This window comes from Pantherophis guttatus, chromosome 11, assembly GCF_059756535.1.
Source record: "Pantherophis guttatus breed Tessera chromosome 11, ASM5975653v1, whole genome shotgun sequence".
Classification (NCBI taxonomy): Eukaryota; Metazoa; Chordata; class Lepidosauria; order Squamata; family Colubridae; genus Pantherophis; species Pantherophis guttatus.
The window spans coordinates 10,893,226-10,915,740 of record NC_142073.1 but is presented as its reverse complement, the minus strand read 5'-3'; the positions used below and the strand labels follow the sequence as shown (position 1 = coordinate 10,915,740).

Below are 22,515 nucleotides of genomic sequence, written 5' to 3'. Positions count from 1 at the left end.
TGTGCCCAAGGATTAAGCCAGAGCTTTTAAATTGCTTCTGGGAAAAGTATTCAGAGTAATTAATACTGCCAAAGAGGTGGTTTGGATGGCAAGGAGAAAGGCAGAGGCAATTCTTCCCCTTATTTTAATCGGCTGGAAGCAAACAGGAAAATCAGAGAATGAATATACTCGAGACCAGGGGCATCAAACTCAATTTCATTGGGGGCCACATCAGGGTTGGTGTTTGGGGGGTGGGTGTGGCCAGAGTGGGCATGACACCACTCTTGTCGGGGCGTCTGTGGTGGCCCAAACACTCTGCCAGTGAAAACAGGCTCCAGAGCTCCATTTTCAGCTGCAATGGCCTCCTGCCGTCCTCTGCCAGTGAAATTGGAGCTCGGGAGGGGGGGGGCTGTGCCCCCGCCCGAGCTCCGTTTCACTGGCAGAGGGCGGCAGGAGGTCGTCGCAGCCCAAAACGGAGCCTGGGAGGGCCACATGCGGCCTTCCTGAGCTCTGTTTTTGCTAGCAGAGGCACCGCAGGCCAGTCCTTTGCTGTTTCTTGGGTGGCCCTGCAGACCAGATCTGCCCCTGCCCTCGGACCTTGAGTTTGACACCCCTGCTCAAGACATAGCATATAAGTGATGCTTAAGCAGGGGCCACAGTATTGTCTGGGTCAATGCACACCCTCTTCACAACCTGTTTTCCTTGTTACCTTTTGGGAGGAAGCTTCGTGGTATCCGAAGCAGAACATCTATAGAAGATTCAGTCACAGTTTTGTGCATCAACCTTGTGAACTTTCAAGTTTGCTCTTTCTGCTATGTATTCACAATGGACAGTGATTAATATCTATACGTGTGTGTGTGTGTTATGTGTGTCTATGGGTAGATATATACTTTCTTTTATAATAGAATAGAATAGATTTTTTTATTGGCCAAGTGTGATTGGACACACAAGAAATTTGCTTTGGGGGATATGCTCTCAGTGTACATAAAAGAAAAGATACATTCATCAAGAACCATAAGGTACAACACTTAAGATAGTCATAGGGTACAAATAAGCAATCAGGAAACAATATAAATCATAAGGATACAAGCAACAAAATTACAATCATACAGTCATAAGTGGGAGGAGATAGGTGATAGGAACGATGAGAAGATTAATAGTAGTGCAGACTTAGTAAATAGTTTGACAGTGCTGAGGAATTAGTTGTTTAGCAGAGAGATGGCGTTCGGGAAAAAACTGTCCTTGTGTCTAGTTGTTCTAGTGTGCAGTGCTCTATAGCGTTGTTTTGAAGGTAGTTGAAACGGTTTATATGTCCAGGATGTGAGGGGTCTCTAAATATTTTCACAGCCCTCTTTTTGACTTGTGCAGTATACAGGTCCTCAATGGAAGGCAGGTAGGTAGCAATTTTGAGAGCAGATAACAGGTTTTTTTACTGTGTGCAGTAAATGACAATACAGGTTATCTTATCTTAAATTTGCAGCAGGAGATTTAATATCAAGGACTACGATATGGCATATGTTAAAATGGCATTTACTAATTGTTGGCCTTACTCATTTAAGAAGTTTCTATCCCACTCCCAACATTTGGACTTGACATTCCTGTAAAACGTCCATCCGATCATTTTTTGTGTTTTGAGGGGAGAGAATATTGAGATTGGAAAAACCAACAGCTCTATTTGGAAGCGAATGAGATGTTACTGTTCCAGTGGCATTTGGTGGCTTCAGGTGGCATTCTCCATTTGTTGGAGAATAAGTCAAAGGACTTTTCGACAGGTTCACAAGAGCAGTCTGAGGAAATAATTCTTCCATCCCAAATACATAGGCAAGCTGATGCGGGCTTAGATTCTTAGACTGCTTTAAGACAATTAAGATGGCGTTTGGGCAAGGGCAGGGGTGGGCTGCTGAGGGTTCGCAGGGGTTCGGGAGAACCTCTAGCTAAGATTCTGTGCAGTTCAGAGAACCCCCAAATCCCACTCCTGGCTGGCCCCGCCCACCCCACCCCTCCCAGGAGTCCCCACGCGGCCCGTTTTGGATGCAGGTATGTGCAGGGCATGTGTGGAGGCTTGGGGAGGGCGAAAAACAGGCCTACTGGAAGTTTGGAAAGGCTGGAAACAGGCCTCTAGAGGGCCTCCGGAGTCCAGGAGGCCGTTTTTGCCCTCCCAGAGGCTCAAGGAAAGCCTCCGGAGCCCGGGGAGGGCAAAAACATCCCCTCCGCCGTGGTGCAGGAGGCTGACTAGATCACACCCACCATGGCCATGCCCACCCAGCAACCGGGCAGAGAACCCCTTGATAAATTTTTTGAAGGCCATCCCAGGGCAAGGGTTGTGTGAAGAGAGACACTAGAGTTTGCAAACCAGGATTATTAATAGTGTTGGACATTTTTTTTACTGGATTGAGAGGCCCGCACCGCCATCCATCATCATGTCAACAGTTCCACTGTAAAAGGGAGCCGTAAGAACAATGTAAAAGGTGGGCGAGAGACCAAATTGAAGAGGTATATCCTTATGTAAGCAATATCAACACATGGAACTTACATTTTAACACACCCACAATGGCAGATGACTTTCCTCTGCCTTCATGCCTTTATTCTACCATGTTGCAGTAGATGCCCAGGTTTAAAGTTAATAAAGGCAGATGTGAATCAAGGTACTAGTTTGATTTAATTGGTGAAGGTGTTTAACTAGTCCTGGGGAGACCCAGGTTGAACCTCAGCTAAGGAAGCTTCGTGGGTGACCTGGAGCCAGTCAATCTGCCCAACCGACCTCACAGGATGTTTTTATGGGGAAGAAGATTGCTCAGCCATGAAGCAAATGCTAGAGTAGAATACGCTTAGACAATGCTACTTTGAACAAATGCATACAAGCCTGGCTTTATTAAAGAAAAAAAAAAATCCTGATCACGGTATTACATATATGTTTGGGTCTTGCTGTCACTGGGATTTAAACCCATCTATTGATCACAATTGGTGCATTAATCCATTAAGTTTTCAATATTTTGCCAATATTCACCGATAAAGGAGAATATTTGTACCTCAGAGTTGAAATGAGGGATCCTTGGTGCTCTCTGAGTTTGGTTGTGAGCTTGGTTGAATATTTAGAAGAGGGGCGTCTACAGGTCTACTAGGGGAGACATGATAGCAATGTTCCAATATCTCAGGGGCTGCTACAAAGAAGAGGGAGTCCAGCTATTCTCCAAAGACCTGAGGGCAGGACAAGAAGCAATGGATGGAAACTAATCAAGGAGAGAAGCAACTTAGAACTAAGGAGAAATTTCCTGACAGTTAGTACAATTCATCAGTGGAAGAACTTGCCACCAGAAGTTGTGAATGCTCCAACACTGGAAGTTTTTAAGAAGATGTTGGACAACCATTTGTCTGAAGTGATGTAGGGTTTACTGCCTAGGCAGGGGTTGGACTAGAAGACCTCCAAGGTCCCTTCCAACTCTGTTATTCTATTCTTCTCCCCGTGAGTTTGGCATTTCAGAGAACCAGGAGGAGAACTGAATGCCCCTCTACATTCATCTCGAGTGTTGGCAAGAGCACTGGTGGCCTTAGAAAGCTATGTACAAGCCTTGGCAGCTTTATAAAAATGATCATGAGAAGGACACTGAAAATCCGAAGGAAAGCTTTGTTTCTGTTTCTCAGTTCCCTCCAAATCCAGGCTGCCTCGAAATAATACTCTAGCAGTAGATTTCTCCTGTTGGGATGGCTTTTAGGTTTGTTCCTGCCAATGGCGAAGAAGGAGCAGGAGAAAATAGTGGAAAGGCAACGTTATGTTGGAATGTATAGATATTCCTGTGCAAGAGATGGTGATGGTTTTATGCTTAGAATCTCTGCTTATTTTTGCTAGAACAGTTGGATCTATTAGTATGTGGCAGGGGTGTCCAACTTTAGCAACATTTAAAACAGGGGTGGGTTGCTGGGGGTTCTTAGGGGTTCGGGAGAACCTCAAGCTAAGATTCTGTGCAGTTCGGTGAACCCCCAAATCCCACTCCTGGCTGGCCCTGCCCACCCTGCCCCCCTCTCCCAGAAGTCCCCATGCGGCCCGTTTTGGATGCAGGTAAGTGCAGGGCACGTGTGGAGGCTCGGGGAGGGAGAAAAACAGACCTACTGGAAGTTCAGGAACGCCAGAAAGGGGCCCATTTCCAGCCTCCAGAGGGCCTCCGGAGCCTGGGGAGGCTGTTGTCGCCATCCCGGAGGCTTGAGGAAAGCCTCTGGAGCCTGGGGAGGGCAAAAAGTCCCCCCTGGCATGGTGCAGGAGGCTGACTAGGCCACGCCTACCATGGCCACACCCACCCAGCAACCGGGCAGAGAACCCCTTGCTAAAATTTTTGAAGCCCACCCCTGATTTAAAACCTCTGGACTTCAACTCCCACAATTTCCTATGTTGGCCAGGGAATTCTGGAAGTTGAAGTCCACCAGTCCTCAAGTTGCCCAGATTGGACAACCCTTGTATGTGGAACGCTTTCCGAAGAGGCAAGATAAGTGATCTGTGCTTATTTCTTACAAAAGAAGAGTTAAGGATGGTGGACTTTGAATAGATTCCAGGAATACTCCTTCTAGTAGCGTGACTACTGTTTGCTGTTTTGAGGCTAGTCCATGTCTTTGGAGAACCAGAAGTTTCCAGGGCTCAGTTCCTCCTGCTGTTCATGCTAATTGATCATGATGCTCCTCATCTTTGTTGTGATTGGCCATCTTCCTAAATCCATCTCACTGTGATTGGTCATTTCCCTTTCTTGTGAGTATTTCCACTGGCAAATTTAAGGCTTCTGACTTAAGTGCCTACACTCCAGTGATTTTTCTGGGGAGTTGGAGAAGATTATATCTGTAAACTAAATAACTAGATTGCAGGATGCAAGGAGCAGGACGTTAGAAGATGGGTAGGCAGGTAAACAAAACTATAAACTCCGGGAGGATATATGGGAATCCTTTTATCTTAGATATGCTGGCTCCAGGTTATAGTTTAATTAACTCCAGCTTTTTAAACGTGGGGCAGTGGGAAGTGGCCCCAGGGTACACCTAGACCCCAAATTCTTGCTATGGCTTCAAGAACGTCTGCAAAAGTTGCCTTCAGGACTTGTGGGATATTAGTGACAACAGCAACACGTGACTAAATCATAAGGATAGCACGAAGTGAATGTTATTATTGGAATTTATTTTTCATTAAAACTGAATATGAGCTAATTAAAGTAAACTGAGTTTTAAGCCTGCTTTTACTTTATTCTGCATCGGGAGCTCATATATATTTTTAGGACTATGGTCTTCACGATATGCCAGTCAAAGGTCAAGCGTGGCCTTTAGCCTGGAAAAGTTTTGCTCTTTAAGCCACAGGGAACGGGTGTGTCCCGTTCCGTGTGCTGAGTCGGATGAGGAAGTCCAAATGAAGACATTTATATATAGCAATTTCTCAGCCACCAACTCTCCACCCCATTTGTGTATAAATCAAAGATATGAATGTGGATTTCTTCTTTTAACGCAGGGAAACTTTTAGCATCCCTCTGATACCGCTTGGCCTGAAAGAGACTAAAGACGTGGACTTCGCAGGACCCCTCAAGGTACTGTTTTTTCAAGCACCAGCGCCAGGGGTGGAATTCAAATCTTTTTACTACCGGTTCTGTGGGCGTGGCTTAGTGGGTGTGGTGTGGCTTGGTGGGCGTGGCAGGGGAAGGATATTGCAAAATCTCCATTCCCTCCTCACTCCTGGGAGAAGGATATTGCAAAATCTCCATTCCCTCCCCACTCCAGGGGAAGGTTACTACAAAGTCCCCATTTCCTCTCAATCAGCTGGGACTCAATCAGCTGGGACTTGGGAGGCAGAGAATAGATGGGGGTGGGACCAGCCAGAGGTAGTATTTGCCGGTTCTCCGAAGTACTCAAAATTTCCGCTAATGGTTCTCCAGAACCTGAATTTCACCCCTGAGCAGCGCTAAATGAATTAAGGCTTTTTGCTCATAAATAACAATAAAAAGCAAAGGAAAGGAAATAATTGCTATAAAAAAAAAAGTAAATTGCCAATATTCTGCTGAAAATAGCTCTTCCCCTTAAGCTTTCTCCTAGGAATAAAATAATGAACAAGTTACAAATAGAAACCAGATCAGATTTAATTTGGACAGAGCGGTAGAGCTTCGTAGGAATTCCTTCTTTGTATTTCAAAACTCTTGTTATTGTTGTTGTTAGATTTATCCAGAAGCTGCTGACCGGTAGCTAGGCAAATATTTATATACTACGCATTAAATTAGTTCTTTCTCAATGCCTTTATCTTTGGTTCCCTCTCCCCTAACTGCTGGATACGTCTGACTTATGGACTTTATTCTTTGGATTCTACCCCCAAGCCTCTCTTCTGCTTTTAAAAATCGGAGATCACACCAAAACGTTGTGCTTTGTGCTAGATGATGAAAGAGATCTAAAGTCCAGCAGCTTTTTTTTTTTTTTTTTTGAGAAGGGCCAGGAAGTGTTAAAATTAGCTGTGGAAGCTAGTTTGCTGAAGGGTAGGATCAAGCCTTTTGAGCGTCATTCTCCTAATGATAGGACATTAGGCCTGCTAGTCATCTGTCCTAGCAACAAACAAGTCCAGCAGACTTTGGAATTTGAGATGACCCCCTTTTACCTGGCCAATCGTGGAGGTAAACAACGTTTGGCAACTCTAGAATTTTCATCGATGACCATCTTGGTTGGGAAATTCCGAGAGTTGACATTCACAACATCTGGAAGATGTTGTCAAGCTTAAGAAACACTCAGGCCAAGGAACTTCAGTATAATAGCAGACCAGGTGTGTCAAACTCAAGGCCCGGAGGCCAGATTCAGCCTGCGGGGTACTTCGATCTGGCCCGTCGGACCACCCTGGAAACAGCAAAGGACCGGCCTGCGGTTGCTCACGACCTCCTGCAACCCTCTGCCAGCAAAAACGATTGGTTGCCGTGACAACCAAAACCGGCGCTCGGGAACCCGTTTTTGCTGGCAGAGCACTTGGGCCACCACAGGCGCCCCCGACACAAGTGACGTCGAGCTGGTCATGCCCAACCCGACCACACCCACCCTGGGCCACCTGAGGTAAAACACAACCCTGATGCGGCCCTCAATGAAATCAAGTTTGACACCCCTGATTTAGACTTATATGTTGTCCGTTAGTGATTTACAGCACTCTCTGGGTGGTTTACAACGTAAGCATTATTTCATTTTGTCCCCGATCATCTGGGTCCTCCTTTTACCGATCTCTGGAAACATGGAAGGCTGAGTCAGCCTTGAGCCCCGTCAGGATTGAACTGCAGGCTGCGGGGCAGAGTTTGCCTGCAATATAGGCTACAAATCAAGAATATCTATAAGAACTTAAGGAATAGCTTCGTTAATCAGATCAAAAGAGCATCTAGTCACATGAGGAGATCAGTGTAAACAGGGTCGTTTACTCTCTCTATTGATGAGATCGTGTTCTATCTCATCTTGGTTTTTAAAATATATTTTTAAGCTAAGTGGGGTGGATGAAAATACATATTTCATTCACAGCTTTCATTGTAGAGTTTAGGAATCTAGCTTTCCGTAAACCTTGTCATGTAAATTCCCCGGAAAACTTTTGATGACATTCAGCATGAGACTTTTAAAACAAATCACTTTGATGCCATTGGATGTGGAAACTTTCTCAATATCAGGTTATAGATATATTTTTTCCAATCTAAGCTCTTCATTTTTCTGTCTTCTCTGTTACATTCAGAAACAGGTTTATTCTCTGACATAATTGTCACCAAAAAAAGCAGCAGTGGTTGTCCAGATGTTTAAATCAAGTTTGAGGGTATACGCTGCTGTGAACTTTAATGGAATAGAACCTTTCAAAGAGACTCAGTTTATATTTAAGTCCGTCTTCTCAAACTCCAGGTATCATTCTGGATAAATCTTTTAGGTAGATTTCTTCGGTTCCTCTTGGCAGAATGTTGGATATTTTAATTTATATCTGTGCCAAACACGTAATTTGGAAGCTTTTTTTAAAAAAACATTTTAATGGATTATTTTAATTGTTTTCAGGACTTTATTCTGGAACATTACAGTGAAGATGGTGCAGAATATGAAAATGAAATTGCAGATCTTATGGATTTAAGACAAGTAAGCTGACTCTGTTTTTAAGAAGGCTCTCTTTGATTTGCAATCTTGAGGGTGGGGAGAGCCTGTCCCTATTTTATTCTCATTTTAATTAAACATAATAAAAGGGGAATACAGTACCGATCTCTAGTGCATTTAGTTTACTTTTCAGGCCACCACTCCTCCTCCCCTTCCTTTATCTTTAATTAATTTTGTTATAATGATTTTTATTTGTTGTGAACCACCGTCAGTCATTGGGAGCCAGGTGGCATACAAATTTAATACACAAATAAATGATTATTACTTCTCCTCTCTTTTTTCCCTTTGAGGCTCTTTTGACCTCGATAGCTGAAAACAAATTTTTCAGCATCCAAAAATCTGTTTTGAATGGGAAACAGCAGTGTCGTACTCAAAAGTTCAGATCATAATTTGCCAAAAGTTCAGATCATAATTTGAGCAAGAAAAAAACATCTAGGATTGTATAAATATTTTTATAGAGATGTTACTTGAATATACAGTACATATATATAAGTGGTGAAATCCAAATTTTTTTACTACTGGTTCTGTGGGCGTGGCTTGGTGGGCATGGTGGGCGTGGCAGAAGAAGGATACTACAAAATCTCCATTCCCACCCCACTCCAGGGGAAGGATACTGCAAAATCCCCATTCCCATCCCACTCTGGGGCCAGCCAGAAGTGGTATTTGCTGGTTCTCCGAACTGCTCAAAATTTCCGCTACCGGTTCTCCAGAACCTGTCAGAACCTGCTGAATTTCACCCCTGATATATATACAGGTAGACCACACTTACAACAGTTTGTTTAATGACTATTCTATATATACACACACAAATACAAATACTTTTATATAATTCATATAATAAATATACTATAATTAAGCCACAGATAGCCTTAGAAGACCATCAAATAGATACTGATACCCACACTGAGCCATGGCGGAGCAGTGATTAGAATGCAGTATTGCAGGCTAACTTTGCCCACTACCAGCAGTTCAATCCTGACTGGCTCAAGGTTGATTCAGCCTTCCATCCTTCTGAGGCTAGTAAAATGAGGACCCAAATTGTTGGGGGCAATAGGCTGACTCTAAATTGCTTAGATAGGGGATGCAGTGGCTCAGCGGCTAAGACGCTGAGCTTGTCGATCGAAAGGTCGGCAGTTCAGCGGTTCGAATCCCTAGTGCCGCGTAATGGGGTGAGCTCCTGTTACTTACAGCTTCTGTCAACCTAGCAGTTTGAAAGCAGGTAAAAAATAAATGCAAGTAGAAAAATAGGGACCACCTTTGGTGGGAAGGTAACAGTGTTCCGTGCGCCCTTTGGCGTTTACTTATGCCGGCCATATGACCACGGAGATGTCTTTGGATAGCGCTGGCTCTTCGGCTTTGAAACGGAGATGAGCACCGCCCCCTAGAGTCGGGAACGACTGGCACGTATGTGCGAAGGGAACCTTTACCTTTACCTTAAATTGTTTAGGGAGGGCTGTAAAGCACTGTGAAGCGGCGTCTAAGTGCTATTACTACCCAAAAAGCCCCCTTAAATAGCCCTGTTTTTATTTTCTGATTTTCCAATCAATTAAGAGCATTCATATGGGCCCCACATCAACTTTATAGCTAATACCTGTCCTATATATTCAAAGGCCTGCCGGACACCCAGCAGAGATGAATCTGGAGTTGAGATGCTGATGAGCTATTACGTACAGCTTGGCTTTGTAGAGAATCGGTTCTTCTCACCCAGTAGAAATCTGGGCATTTTATATACTTGGTAAGAGCTTTCTTGAAATTGAACATTGTCTAGTTTAATGAAAAGAATTCACATTTTTGATGCTCTGCACATGCGTGGAAGGCCCTGCGCATGCACAGTGGTGGCACATGCACATGCTCCACCGAATTGGTAGGGAAGGTAAGTGAATACCTCCCCTGCTTCTGAACCAACTGGCACACAAACTACCGTATAAAATTTTGGACTAGGCTTTGAGAAATGAGCAAGTGAAATCTAAAATGTCTAATATATACCGTATTTTTCGGAGTATAAGATGCACCTACCTTTTTTGGTGAGGAAAACAAGAAAAAGAAATCTGCATCTGCCTCCCAGCAATTTTGCCTCCTTGCAGCAAACAGCAAACAGCCTGCTTTACTTTCAGTTTAGTTTTCAGCATAGCTTGATTAGCACAAGAAAAAAAAATCCGCTCCCAGCAATTTACCTCCTTGCAGCAAGCAGCAGAGGCCTGCGCAAAACAGCTAAGAGCAAATCAGCTGAGAGTCGGGAGGCCGATCCAATCAACTTGTGCTAATTAGGCTGTGCTGAAGCTGAAAGGAGCTGTTTCTTCTTGCTGTTTGCTGCAAGGAAGTAACTGCTGGGAGGCAGAGGCCAAAGGGTGGGGGGCAGTGGCCGGGTGGGGCTACATTCGGTGTATGAGACACACCTAAATTTTCACCCCCTTTAAGGGGGGAAAAAGGTGCGTCTTAAACTCCGAAAAATACGGTACGTTTGCATCTAAATTGGGATTAATAAGAAAAGAATGTTCATTTTTTTTTTTACATCTTAAAAACATTTGGTAAGCAAATCTTTTCTTCCTGTTTTTGTTGTTTTTTTTTTCTTCAAATGGGTCGCTAACATTTATGCTCTCTCCGGTTTTTCTTGAAGGTATGACTCGTTCACGGGCGTCCCCGTTTGCCAGAAGAATGTGTTGCTGGAAAAAGCCAGCATTTTATTTAACATCGGAGCCCTCTACACACAGATCGGTACAAAATGCAATCGGCAAACAGGAGCTGGGCTTCGAATGGCCATCAGTGCTTTTCAGAAGGCAGCAGGTAGGAGCGAGAAGCGTGGGGTAGGGTTCCCCCCCCCCACACACACACAGCCCTTCCCCTAAAGAAATGCCTGGAAATTGAATAGCTTTAATCCTCTTGTTTGCAATTGTGATTTCCTCTGGTTTGTCTCTGTTCCCGGGTCATGTGACTATCTGCGCTTAATTTCACACTCTTTGGACATCCAAGGGAGGCAGAATTAACACCCAAAGAACTGTAAGCAAGAACAGCAAGGAATGTGTGTGGTTTTTTTTTTTTTTTAGTGAAAACATTCTTTTTCAAAACTTATTATTAACTCCTTCTGGCTCCTTCCGGTCAGATTTACCGAAGGCACTTAAGTAGGCTGTTTAGCTAGAGTAAATGTTGCTGTTGGAAATGAATGACTTACATTAGTTCGAAATCCTGGATAATTTTTCGTCCGTCATTAACTGCTTTCCATTCTTTGCAATCCATCCTCACCCCCCCGCCACCCCCCCCCCCAATTCATCCTCTGCTATTGGCAGGCCATCTGCAAATCTTTTCTGGTCTGGAACACACCGTTGTGCAATTTTACACAGTGGCCTCGATGCCTTTTCTGGATTTTTAGCAATATTCATGTGTTTGCTGAAATTATACGGCCATCTAGTTTTAACATCAGTTTTAACATCGAGTTTTAACATCAGAGGATAGGCAGAGATCCCAACAGGCAACCAGTAGTGTTGTAATGCCTGCCAGAGTCCTTCCCTCTTTGCAGATGAGAGCTAGCAATAAGGAGAGAGCGAAAGAACTGAGCCAGAAGATAGGCTGAGATCTCAACAGGCAATCAGCGGTGTTGCGATGCCTACCAGAATTCTTCCTTCTTTGCAGTTGACAGTTAGTAATAGGGAACCAGAGAAAGCTGGACCTTTAACACGCAGTCAGGCTGCAGCTAGGATAATGAAGCAGGAGAAAAAATGCTGCCCTCCAATCAGGACACAGAGTTGCAGGCCAACCAGCATAGTCAGCTGGTTTGGAGAAAACATTCTGGCAGTTTTTGGGGGGTTGGGGGTGGAAAGAAGGGAGATGGTTGAGAATTCAGTTATCATAAAGGTAATGCAATATCATTCAAACCCTGCCCATGAGACCTTTGTGGACAGAATGAAAGATTGTTGCTAAGATTTTCACCTATAAACACAACACCCTGAGCATACAAACATACAGGAAGGCATTGCCAAAGAGCAGATGGTGAAAGAACAAATGTTCTTTAATAGACTCTGAGTAATAAAACAAACATTTCTCAAATCCTTAAGAAATGGCAGAACTGGTTAAATGTTGTCCGACTTCTTTCCTCTGGGATTTTTAAAAACATTTCGTTGAGAGTTGTGGTATAAAACAGCCCATGACATCTGGTGATCTTTCTAATAAGGCTACCCATGTTTGCAAGCATCCCCAATCACTGATTGGATTCAAATTGTTTTACTCCTATTTCGATTTGTCCAAGTTTATCTTAGCACCGTATGATGGCATGCAGAGCGCCCTCTCTGTGGGCACGCGCGCCATCGCCAGCTGCTCTTCCAGGTTCCGTCGTGCGCATGCTGGTCTTCATGTGAAGACCAACTGGCTGGCACACATACGAGTGCTGGAACCCAGAAGAGAACAGCTGACCGGTGCGCACACACCCGACAGAACCTGAAAGAGCAGTTGGCCGCCACGCGCATGGGCACCGGTCAGCTGCTCTCTTCCGGGTTCTGGTGCTGCAGCGCATGTACATGCCATGCGCACATACTCCAGTTTCGGCACTGGGTGCCGAAAAGGTTAACCATCACTGTCTTAGCATGTCGGACCATGGTTTGCAAATTACAGTGGTGACCGGAGATTCTGGAAAGAGTGAAGAAAAGAGTAACAAATCAGATTAGAGTCTGGAGGCTAAAACATATAAAGAACGGTTGCAGGAATTGGGTATGTCTAGTCTAGTGAAAAGAAGGACTAGGAGGCAGGGGTGGGTTCTAAATTTTTTTACTACCGGTTCTGTGGGCGTGGCTTATTTTGTGGGTGTGTCTTGGAGGTCATGTGACTAGGTGGGCGTGGCTAGCTGGTCAGAGTCATTTCTGGAAGGCCCTCACACTTACGACCAGTCCTCGCACTTACCACCCGACTCATTCGTTTGCTTTTAACACTGATCAGCTGTAGGACGGCCCTTTGAAGCCCCGCGGCAAGAGTTTAAACAGTTTTTTTCCCTCTAGTCATCAGCTGGGACTCAGGAGGAAGCAATAGATTGGGGGTGGGACCAAATAAAAGGTAAGAATAACGTGGGTGGGTAGGGGGGTGGGAGGGCGGGGGGGGAGAACCGGTTCGGTGACGTCATATCGTCACTGCTACCGGCTCGGCCGAACCGGGCTGAACCGGGAGGAACCCACCACTGTTAGGAGGTGACACGATAGCAGTGTTCCAATATTTGAGGGGCTGCCACAAGGAAGAGTAGGGGGGGTCAAGCTATTTTCCAAAGTACCAGAAGGCAAGACAAGAAGCGATGGATCGAAACTAATCAAGGAGAGATCCAACAAAGAACTTAAGGAGAAATTTCCTAACAATGAGAACAATTAACCAGCAGAATGGCTTCCCTTCTGACGTTATGGGTGCTCCTTCACTGTAGGTTTATAAGGAGAGTCTGGACAGCCATTTGTATGGAATGGTATAAAGCTGGGGTCCTCAAACTACGGCCCGCGGGCCACATACGACCCGCCGAAGCCATAAATCCAGCCTGTGCAGGACCACAAGGCTACCCCGCCCACATCACCCCACCTACCCGCTGGCCCCCACCCGCCTTCTGGAGGCTGAGGAGGCTAAAAATGGGACACGCAGAAGCCTCAGGAGGCCAAAAGAGAGAGAGAGAGAGAGAGGGAGGGAGGGAGGGAGGGAGCAGGAAGGAGGGAGGGAGGGAGAGAGAGAGAGAGAGAGAGAGAGAGAGAGAGAGAGAGAGAGAGAGAGAATACAGCCACATCCCTTCACTAATCTGCTTCCCACCCCCAGGAGCATAACAATTTGTGGGTATTGTTTAATGGACTGCTAAATTGGACATGCCCACCCAGTCACATGACCACCTAGCCATGCCCATCCAGCTGGTCCACCCCACCCCCCAAACAGTCTGCGGGACCATGAATTGGCCCCCTGTTTAAAAAGTTTGAGGACCCCTGGTATAGTCTTCTTCCTGAGCAGGGAGTTGGACTAGAAGACCTGCAAAGGCCCTTCCAGCTCTGTTATTCCATTCATAGCTTATCATGGTGGTAGGTCAACCCAACTACCTCCTCTTCAAGATCCCCAACAGAAATTCATTCACACCAAACAAGGCTCCATTTTGTCTGGAATAGGAGTGGAAACAATGCAGTCTTCACCGCTCCCTTTTCTCCAACAACCTACTGTTTGTTTGCAATGCATGAGTATTTGACCGAATGGGCTGGAGTGTGGCACGATGGGTTTCCTTAAAGATTTGACATTGCCTTGAGTTTGCATTTCACAGTCATTCCAAAGTGGTAGCCGAATGTGGAGTGATGGTGGGGTGGTGAGAGAGAGAGAGAGAGTTTACAGCAGGATTTAGAGCAACCATCCATTTTTTGCTGATAAAACTTGACAAACCAGTTGGGAACAATGCATTTTTTATTATTATTATTATCAGATCTCTGCTGAATGCTACTAAGGATCTGAAGCCTCAGCAAATGTTTGTTTTTCAGGTTTCCAAAGAATTGGTTTTGTGTGGAATTTATTTGAACTAGGTCCAACTGGGTTCGGTCTGGCAAAGTTTGCCTGCTGACAGATTTGTCATATTGTCAAAGCCCTGAATGAGTTTTTAGTTCCCCCGTAGGGAAAGTTGAGTGTAGGTTGACAGAATTGCTCAGAGATTTCTCAAGTTCCCAAATGCCCCTTTGTTTTGTTTCTCCCCTACCTTCAATTGTCCTGACGATGGAATTGATAGGATTAAATACACACACACACACACACACACACACACACACACACATACATCATGCTACCCAATCTTGGAAGTGAAACTAGGTGGAGTGAAAGGATCAGGAGGGAAGTCATTCTGCCAGCTTCGTAATAGAAATCTATCTCTATCTATCTATCTATCTATCTATCTATCTATCTATCTATCTATCTATCTATCTATCTATCTATCTATCTATCTTTCTATCTATCTATCTATCTATCTATCTATCTATCTATCTATCTATCTATCTATCTATCTATCTATCTAAAAGCGAAAACCACTCACGCTGTAATCACGAAATCTCCAGCACCGTAAAGCCTACAAACTTGAAGTTTGCCACGTATGTTCCTCTTGGCTTCTAGGTGCTCACTAAGAAAGGCTCTTTCGAAATGACCAATATTTCCTATATTATTATTAACACGCTCTGATGCTAAGGAGTTCTACTCCTCCTCCCCACCTGAAAAGAAATCTGTTCCAAATGCAAAACACAAGCAGAGGAGAGGAGTTTCAGTTTTACTTTCACAACAGCAAGCAGCAGATAGGATAGGGGAGGCTTCTGTGGGGCAAGCCTGAGGGAGAGGGGATAGGATAGGGGAGGCTTCTGTGTGGCAAGGTAGGATAGGGGAGGCTTCTGTGGGGTAAGGCTGAGGGAGAGGGGATAGGATAGGGGAGGCTTCTGTGGGGCAAGGCTGAGGGAGAGAAAGGGATAGGATAGGGGAAACTTCTGTGGGGCAAGCTTGAGGGACAGAAGGGGATAGGAGTGGCCGATCATAACTATTCATTAAGTTTCAAGCTGTAAGTGTCAATTTATCAAGCCCCATCACATAGTTTCGTAGCGAAGCATGGATATCCAGCTAGTTATAAATTAAAAAATAAGAGATGCAGTCTCCATCTTTCATAATCGGAACTGGAACCTCGGCAATTGCTTTCAAAAAATTTGAAAATAACTGAGATCATCACACACATTATCAGCCCTGTTTGGGCTCTAAACTTCCTCTTATTAAAAATGCATTGGATCGTATAACATGAATAATAAACATGGCATACTAGTGAGATAAGAAAGAAAATATCTTAGAACTTATCTACCAACATTATTTGCCTTTTTTTTTTTGTTCCTTTGATTCTTGCTCAGAGTAAGGTGTTCCTCATTGGAAACCGAGAGCGTATGTCAACTGAATTATATAGTTATGTGCACCTTATTCTTTTTGCACATGTTCAACTTGGCTACATCCAAAAAAAAAAAATGTTTACCTTCTTCAATCTGTCATTAAGAGCCTTTGATCCTTATAAAAATGTTGAAGGCTATTAGTTGGAACAGTTGACAAAGAAAATAAGCCCGATTGGGCTTATTATCTGGACATGTCTTATTTTCGGGGAAACACAGTAGGTGATTTCTTGTTCCCATGTTTGTGTGTTGTTTGAGAGTAGGATAGAGAACTGGACATCTTATGGTATCTTCCAGAGCAGTGTTTTTCAAACATGACAACTCTAAAATGGGTGGACTTCAACTCCCTGAATTCCACAGCCAGCATGGCGACTGGAGAATCCTGGGAGTTGAAGTCCACACATCTTAAAAGTTGTCAAGTTTGGGAAACGCTCTTCTAGAATTCCCCCAAACAATCTTTATACTTAAAAGTAATGGTACTGAAGACAAACTTGACTTGCCTCAATAACGTTTGGGTGACCCAAACATGTAAATCTAATCTGAAATGAGAAATGAATGGCTAAATGCAACTACCCTTGTGTTTCCGTGAGAATTGTGGAACTGATGCTCTATGAATCCTCGTTTCTGCTTCTTCCCCAATTCCAGGAGTTCTAAACTATCTAAAAGAAACTTTTACTCACACTCCAAGTTACGACATGAGCCCTGCCATGTTGAGCGTGCTGGTCAAGATGATGCTCGCTCAAGCTCAGGAGTGCATCTTTGAACAGATCTGCCTTCCTGGGATACGGAATGAATTTTTCACGCTGATAAAAATGGCCCAGGAAGTTGCGAAGGTAAGCCGCGTGAGAGCAGAGTGGTACACATAACCTTTATCGTTGGCTGACATTGGGACAATACGATGATTCCCTGTGAAATAGCCCTCCAAGAATCAAAAGAGGTGGTGCTTTTCCTATTATGGGATGCTAGGGATGCAGAAGAGGGTCTTGTAATGTCCTAGTCTAGTGAACCTCACCTCCATGAGCGATCAAAAGACAAAAGCTCATTTCAACGGTGAAGACTAGAAAACCACTTTTCTTTCCTTATTCTCAGCCTTTTTAGATTAGATGACAAACGTCTGTGAGGAAAACAAGAGCCTCTGTCATTATTGCTAAAGTTCGTTCCTTTTTTTTAATTATTCCTTTGTGAGAACAATATGCATCTTTAAGTATAGACTCCAATAACGGTTGATCTATGGGGACACGGTGGCTCAGTGGCTAAGACGCTGAGCTTGTCGATCGAAAGGTCGGCAGTTCAGCGGTTCGAATCCCTAGTGCCGTGTAACGGGGTGAGCTCCTGTTACTTGTCCCAGCTTCTGCCAACCTAGCAGTTCGAAAGCACGTAAAAAACGCAAGGAGAAAAATAGGGACCACCTTTGGTGGGAAGGTAACAGCGTTCCGTGCTCCTTTGGCGTTGAGTCATGCCGGCCACATGACCACAGAGACGTCTTCGGACAGCGCTGGCTCTTCGGCTTTGAAACAGAGATGAGCACCGCCCCCTAGAGTCGGGAACGACTAGCACATACGTGCGAGGGGAACCTTGACTTTTTTAACTGTTGATCAGCACCAATACCGAGTGCCTTGAGTGAGTTTTTAATATATAAAGAGTCAGTAGCTCATACGTGGGTCTTGTGTTTTGTTTTTAAGGTTGGAGAGATGTACATGCTCCTGGACACTGCGATGAGTCAAGCACCAGTCAAGGAGAACATCCCTTACTCTTGGTCAAAACTGGCCCAAGTCAAATCGGATCATTTCAGAGCTTTGGCGCATTATTTTGTTGCCACTATGCTGAACGACCACCAGTGTAAGAAGATTCTCAGATTTGTACATTCATTGGCCTACCTGTCAGCGGACCGAGAAATGAGGAGTCCTTGGTTCTCTCTGAGAATGGTTGTTTTCTTGCCGACCTTTCGTTACCCAAACTAGGTAACGTCATCAGTGCGTGGGTAGTGAAACGTCGGCAAGAAAACAACCAAGCTCAGAGAGCACCACGGACTCATCATTTCAACCCTGAGCTACAAATCTTCTCCTCTATTGGAGAAATGGAACCATTCTGAAAATATACCATATTCATCTCTATTTGGGGAGTCCACAAGGGGAAGAGATCCTACTTTTTTTTTTTTAATCTGGCAGCTTTGATTATGGGATTGAGGCTACAATTTTGACTTTTTGGATCCCACTGCACAAATAGAGAGCCGAGGTGGCGCAGTGGTTAGGGTGCAGTACTGCAGCTACTTCAGCTGACTGCTAGTTCAGCAGATCAAATCTCACCGGCTCAAGGTTGTCTCAGCCTTCCATCCTTCCGAGGTGGGTAAAATGAGGACCAGATTGTTGGGGGCAATATGCTATTTAGTATACTGTCTTTGGTGTAAGCCGCCCAGAGTCCTCGGAGAGTGGGTGGCATAGAAATATGAATAATAAATAAATAAATAATAAATAAATAAACAGGCCCCACAACTCTTGTGCATGGAGCCATTCTCTCTGAAGTTCACACTGTTAAAAGCTAAAAAGCAATCAAGTTCCCTCCCTTAATAGAAAATACTGTATTTTTCGGAGTATAAGACGCACCTTAGTTTTTGGGGAGGAAAATAGGGAAAAAAATTCTGCCTACCAGGTATTCATCTGGCTAGTCCTTAAGCCTGGTCAGCTTCAGCACATTAGTTCCCTCGCTGGTTTTGAGGTTGGGCTGATTGGGGCTGAAAAACAGCTTCAAAAGCACAGCTGATTGTCGGAGGGACCTCCAATGGAAGGGGTAAGAGAAGGCAGCAGTTATTCTGGGTAGCCATTTTGGGCACCGCGCATTGCATTTTCAACCACCTAACACCCGCGTTTTCGGGTGGCAATCAGCAGCAAGGTGCTTTGGCAATCCCTGCAGCCTTGAAGGGCTCTCAAACGGAGCATTTGGAGGCTGAAAACACAACGCGTGGAGCCCAAAAATATAAGCCATTGTCGGTGGCAATCTCTGCAGCCAGGAAGAGGACGCGCGGAGGCTGAAGGGTGGGGGGCGGCAGGTTGGTGGGGTTGCATTCGGAGTATAAGATGCACCCAAATTTTCAGCCTCTTTTAGGAGGGAAAAAAGTGCGTTTTATAGTCCGAAAAATACGGTACATTGGAATTAGGCACAAGTAGACTTCCCTGATGCTCTATTTTTCTTGGGGCATTCTGGTCCAACCAATGTTGGAAAAGAGACTTTTAACCTGCTGATTGAAAGATCACTTCTGGGGAACTGATTGTTCAAACAACTTTAGGAACAGACTGAAACATGAGAAGCCATAATCCCAGAAGAAAAACAGGTTCTGGAGTTGGTGGTTGCTATTTGAGTGTTGCTCTTTGTTCATCAGGCCTGGAGGCATCTCACCTGGACAGTAAATGAAAGTCAACCAATGTTTATCTTCTCTTTCCTTTGTTCTTGTAACCCCAGTACATCAGACCGATGATGAAGATCAACAGGAGAAGGCTTTTTGCCAGCTGTATGACCACATGCCCGAGGGGATGACACCCTTAGCTGTCTTAAGAGATGGAAGCCAGCGTAAACAGCTAGGTAAGGGTGAGCTCTTTTTAAGGTATATCATCCAAGTAGCCACGGTTGATAAAATCATGGATTAGAACCTCCAAGTATTTCTTTGCTTCGGGATATGTCGTTTTATCTTCCCAAAACTGTTGAAATCTATGCTTTTGGGAAGAAAGTCTTGTCTGTACTGAGTGTTTCTCAATCTCATGAAGTGATACAGACTTCAATTCCCAGAATTCCCCAGCGAATACGGGTTCCAATTCTGGGAGTTGAAGTCCACTCAACGTAAAGTTGTTGAAGTTAAAACAACAACGCCATAGTAAAGGTAAAGGTTCCCCTCGCACATATATGCTAGTCGTTCCCGACTCTAGGGGGCGGTGCTCATCTCCGTTTCAAAGCCAAAGAGCCAGCGCTGTCCAAAGACGTCTCCATGGTCATGCGGCCGGCATGACTCAATGCCAAAGGCGCACGGAATGCTGTTACCTTCCCACCAAAGATGGTCCCTATTTTTCTACTTGCATTTTTTTTTACGTGCTTTCGAACTGTTAGGTTGGCAGAAGCTGGGACAAGTAACGGGAGCTCACCCCGTAATGCAGCGCTAGGGATTCGAAGCACTGAACTGCCGACCTTTCAATCGACAAACTCAGCGTCTAAGCTACTGAGCCACCTCGTCCCTATACTGCCATAGTAGACAATCATAATTAATTTGGGTAGCCTTGACTTGATTAGAAGAAGTGTGTTCTGTAGAACAACAAATCACACTTAAGTAGGGGAATGGAAGACAGGGAAAAGGAGAGGAAGGAAGGGTAGGGGACAGGAGTAGAAAAGAAGGTGAGAAGGGGGAAAAGAAGAGTGGGGGAAAGGAAGGGGAAGTAGGATGAGGTAGGAGAGGAGGAAGGAGAAAGTAGGAGAGGAGAGGAGGGAAGGAAGGGAAAGAGGAGGAGAAGAAGAAGGCTTGTTAAATGAGGGAAGAAAGGGTAGAAGAGCAACTCCGAATGTAATTAAAATGCCTTATTTTAATGCTTTAAGGAAAACAAGTATATGTAGGATTAATTATGTATAAGAAAATGTACATTTTATGTTATGTGTATAAGAAATAAAGCTGAAAAACTTTTCCAAAAAAAAAAATCACACTTAAGTAATGTGGTTTGTATGATTCTTGATAGGCAGAGCTGTTGAGCCTTAAAAATCCAGGATTTTTATGGTGCAGAAATCCATCCTAATTTATTTAGTCATTCATTCATTCATTTTTTTTCCTTCTCCAGGAAGACTTCATTTGCACAAAGCCCTCTTTTATCACAAAGAAGCCTTAAGGGTTTGTAGCTTATGCACAAAGCTCCGGAATATAGAGATCCTTCAAGAGATTTTATCCGTCGCACACAAGCGGTCGCTTCTCAAATACACCCAGCAGGAGCAACAAGACGACTACTTTAGTTTGGTGCCGGCACCCAATATCCTTTGTAAGTCCTTTTCATCCTGGGATGGCCCAAGAGTGAATCCGTTTTTAGATCGATTGTCAGATCCAAAACAGAGGATGACATGTGGTGATTCACACCTATAGACAAAATCTGGCCAGACGGAGCACTCTACTATTTGATTCTACCGTGTGCTCTGAGAACTATTTGGGAGGGCCTGTCCTCATTCTTCTTTCACACGTAATATCCGGATTGAGTTGCCTTTCACTCCTCAGGAATGCATCTCCCTCCCGGGAATCTGCCTTCTCATTCCATTCCATCACATAGATAGATTCAAATCTATCATCTATCACTGTCTGTCTGTCTGTCTGTCCGTCCATCCATCTGTCTATCATCTAACTCTATCTATCTATCTATCTATCTATCTATCTATCTATCTATCTATCTATCTATCTATCTATCTATCTATCTATCTATCTATCTATCTATCTCACATCTATCTATATCTATATCTATATCTATCTATCTATCTATCTATCTATCTATCTATCTATCTATCTATCTCTATCATCTCTTATCTATATCTATCTATATCATCTATCTATCTCTATCTATCTCATCTATCTATATTTCTATCATCTATCTATCTATATCATCTATCTATCTATCTCTCATCTATCTATATCTCTCATCTATCTATCTCTATCATCTATATCTATCTCTCATCTATCTATCTCTATCATCTCTTATCTATATCTATCTATATCATCTATCTATCTCTATCATCTCTTATCTATATCTATCTATATCATCTATCTATCTCTATCTATCTCTATCATCTATGATTCTATCTCATCTATCTATATCTATCTATCATCTATCTATCTATCTCTATCATCTATCTATCTATCTATCTATCTATCTATCTATCTATCTATCTATCTATCTATCTACCGTGTTTCTAAAGCTACGAAGAAAATAAAATCCTCAAAGATTGAAGATCTTGCGGTCATCTTCAAGCTAAGCCACTTCACACGGCTGCTATGAAAGTGAGAGAGGGGTATGAAAAGAAAACATGTTGCTCTGAAGTGGTTAAAAAATAATCAATATTTGCTTTGCTTTTATTCCAGCCCACACAAATCACAAAATAGAACTGATTCCTCCTCTGTTCTCTAATGTGAAAGTGAGAGACTCCTTCGAAAGGCTGGTATGTCTGAAGCTACCTGCTCTCCTGTCACTATGACACGTTGCCTTTAATATGTCTGAATGCCTTCAGGATTAACTATGAAAAGAAGGTCCAGCTTCTTGAAATGTAAATCAATCACTTGGGAGGGCTTCTCCCTGCAAACTAGCAGTTGCTCCGGCCTATTTATGAATACGAGGTTAAGGTTTATCTTCATTTAAGGCTAGAGGTGGTTTAAGTAGTCACATATATACCGTATTTTTCAAAGTATAAAATGCTCTGGACTATAAGACGCACCTACCTTTTTTGGTGAGGAAAAACAAGAAAAAGAAATCTGCCTCTGCCTCCCAGCAATTTTGCCTCCTTGCAGCAAACAGCCTGCTTTACTTTCATTTTCGTT

General features: G+C 43.9%; 1 protein-coding gene across 1 annotated transcript in view; it reads left to right on the top strand.

The window, feature by feature from the left end:
• Nucleotides 1-22,515, top strand: part of RHPN2 (rhophilin Rho GTPase binding protein 2) — a 45,357-nt gene that overhangs the window by 17,317 nt on the left and 5,525 nt on the right. The window contains exons 4-12 of the mRNA XM_034425772.3: nucleotides 5,456-5,531; nucleotides 7,990-8,067; nucleotides 9,693-9,817; nucleotides 10,700-10,866; nucleotides 16,617-16,804; nucleotides 17,654-17,810; nucleotides 19,428-19,547; nucleotides 20,783-20,977; nucleotides 22,063-22,139. Of these exons, the coding sequence (XP_034281663.2) occupies nucleotides 5,456-5,531; nucleotides 7,990-8,067; nucleotides 9,693-9,817; nucleotides 10,700-10,866; nucleotides 16,617-16,804; nucleotides 17,654-17,810; nucleotides 19,428-19,547; nucleotides 20,783-20,977; nucleotides 22,063-22,139 (1,183 nt within the window). The remainder of the gene's footprint in view (nucleotides 1-5,455; nucleotides 5,532-7,989; nucleotides 8,068-9,692; nucleotides 9,818-10,699; nucleotides 10,867-16,616; nucleotides 16,805-17,653; nucleotides 17,811-19,427; nucleotides 19,548-20,782; nucleotides 20,978-22,062; nucleotides 22,140-22,515) is intronic.